Raw genomic sequence first — 431 nt, 5'->3', positions numbered from 1 at the left:
TTTGGTTGTGTGTTTATGTTTTTTTTTTTTTTTTTTTTTTAAACCCTCGTTGCTTCTGGCAGGGGGTCAGGGCTAGGCTTCCTGCAGCAAGATGCTGCGAGCTGCTAGGGAGCCAGCAGGCAGCTCTCCCCTGCCTGTTCATGGGTGGGGGAGTCTTGCAGACAGCTCTGCTTTGGCAGCACGGCCTGAAGCCCTGCAGGCTTGACACTTCCCAAACGCTTCGGGCAACCTCTTGATTGTGCTGTCTCTCTTCCAGGTAGTGACGGCTCAGCAGCAACAGGTAGGTGAGGGCTGGCCCGAAGGAGGGGAGGGCAGCCGGGACATGTACCTGCCTGGGAAGGGGGGGTCCTGGCAGCTGTGTGCTGAGCTGGGGGGGCAGGCAGCCATGGTGGGGTTGCAGGGCTGCCCTAGCATCCCAGCAGTTGGATCCC

The 431-nt window shown here is 58.9% G+C and overlaps 1 protein-coding gene across 1 annotated transcript in view; it reads left to right on the top strand.

Moving 5' to 3' along the window:
• LOC104084217 (carbonic anhydrase 9-like) overlaps positions 1-431 on the top strand; it is a gene marked incomplete at its 5' end in the record, with an annotated part of 9,325 nt that overhangs the window by 8,138 nt on the left and 756 nt on the right. Inside the window, one exon of the mRNA XM_009587966.1 lies at positions 257-280. Within this exon, the coding sequence (XP_009586261.1) occupies positions 257-280 (24 nt within the window). The remainder of the gene's footprint in view (positions 1-256; positions 281-431) is intronic.

Source organism: Fulmarus glacialis, unplaced genomic scaffold, assembly GCF_000690835.1.
Source record: "Fulmarus glacialis isolate BGI_N327 unplaced genomic scaffold, ASM69083v1 scaffold23691, whole genome shotgun sequence".
NCBI classification, from domain to species: domain Eukaryota; kingdom Metazoa; phylum Chordata; class Aves; order Procellariiformes; family Procellariidae; genus Fulmarus; species Fulmarus glacialis.
Note: the sequence above shows the minus strand (reverse complement) of the source record. Positions and strands in the feature narration are given on the sequence as shown.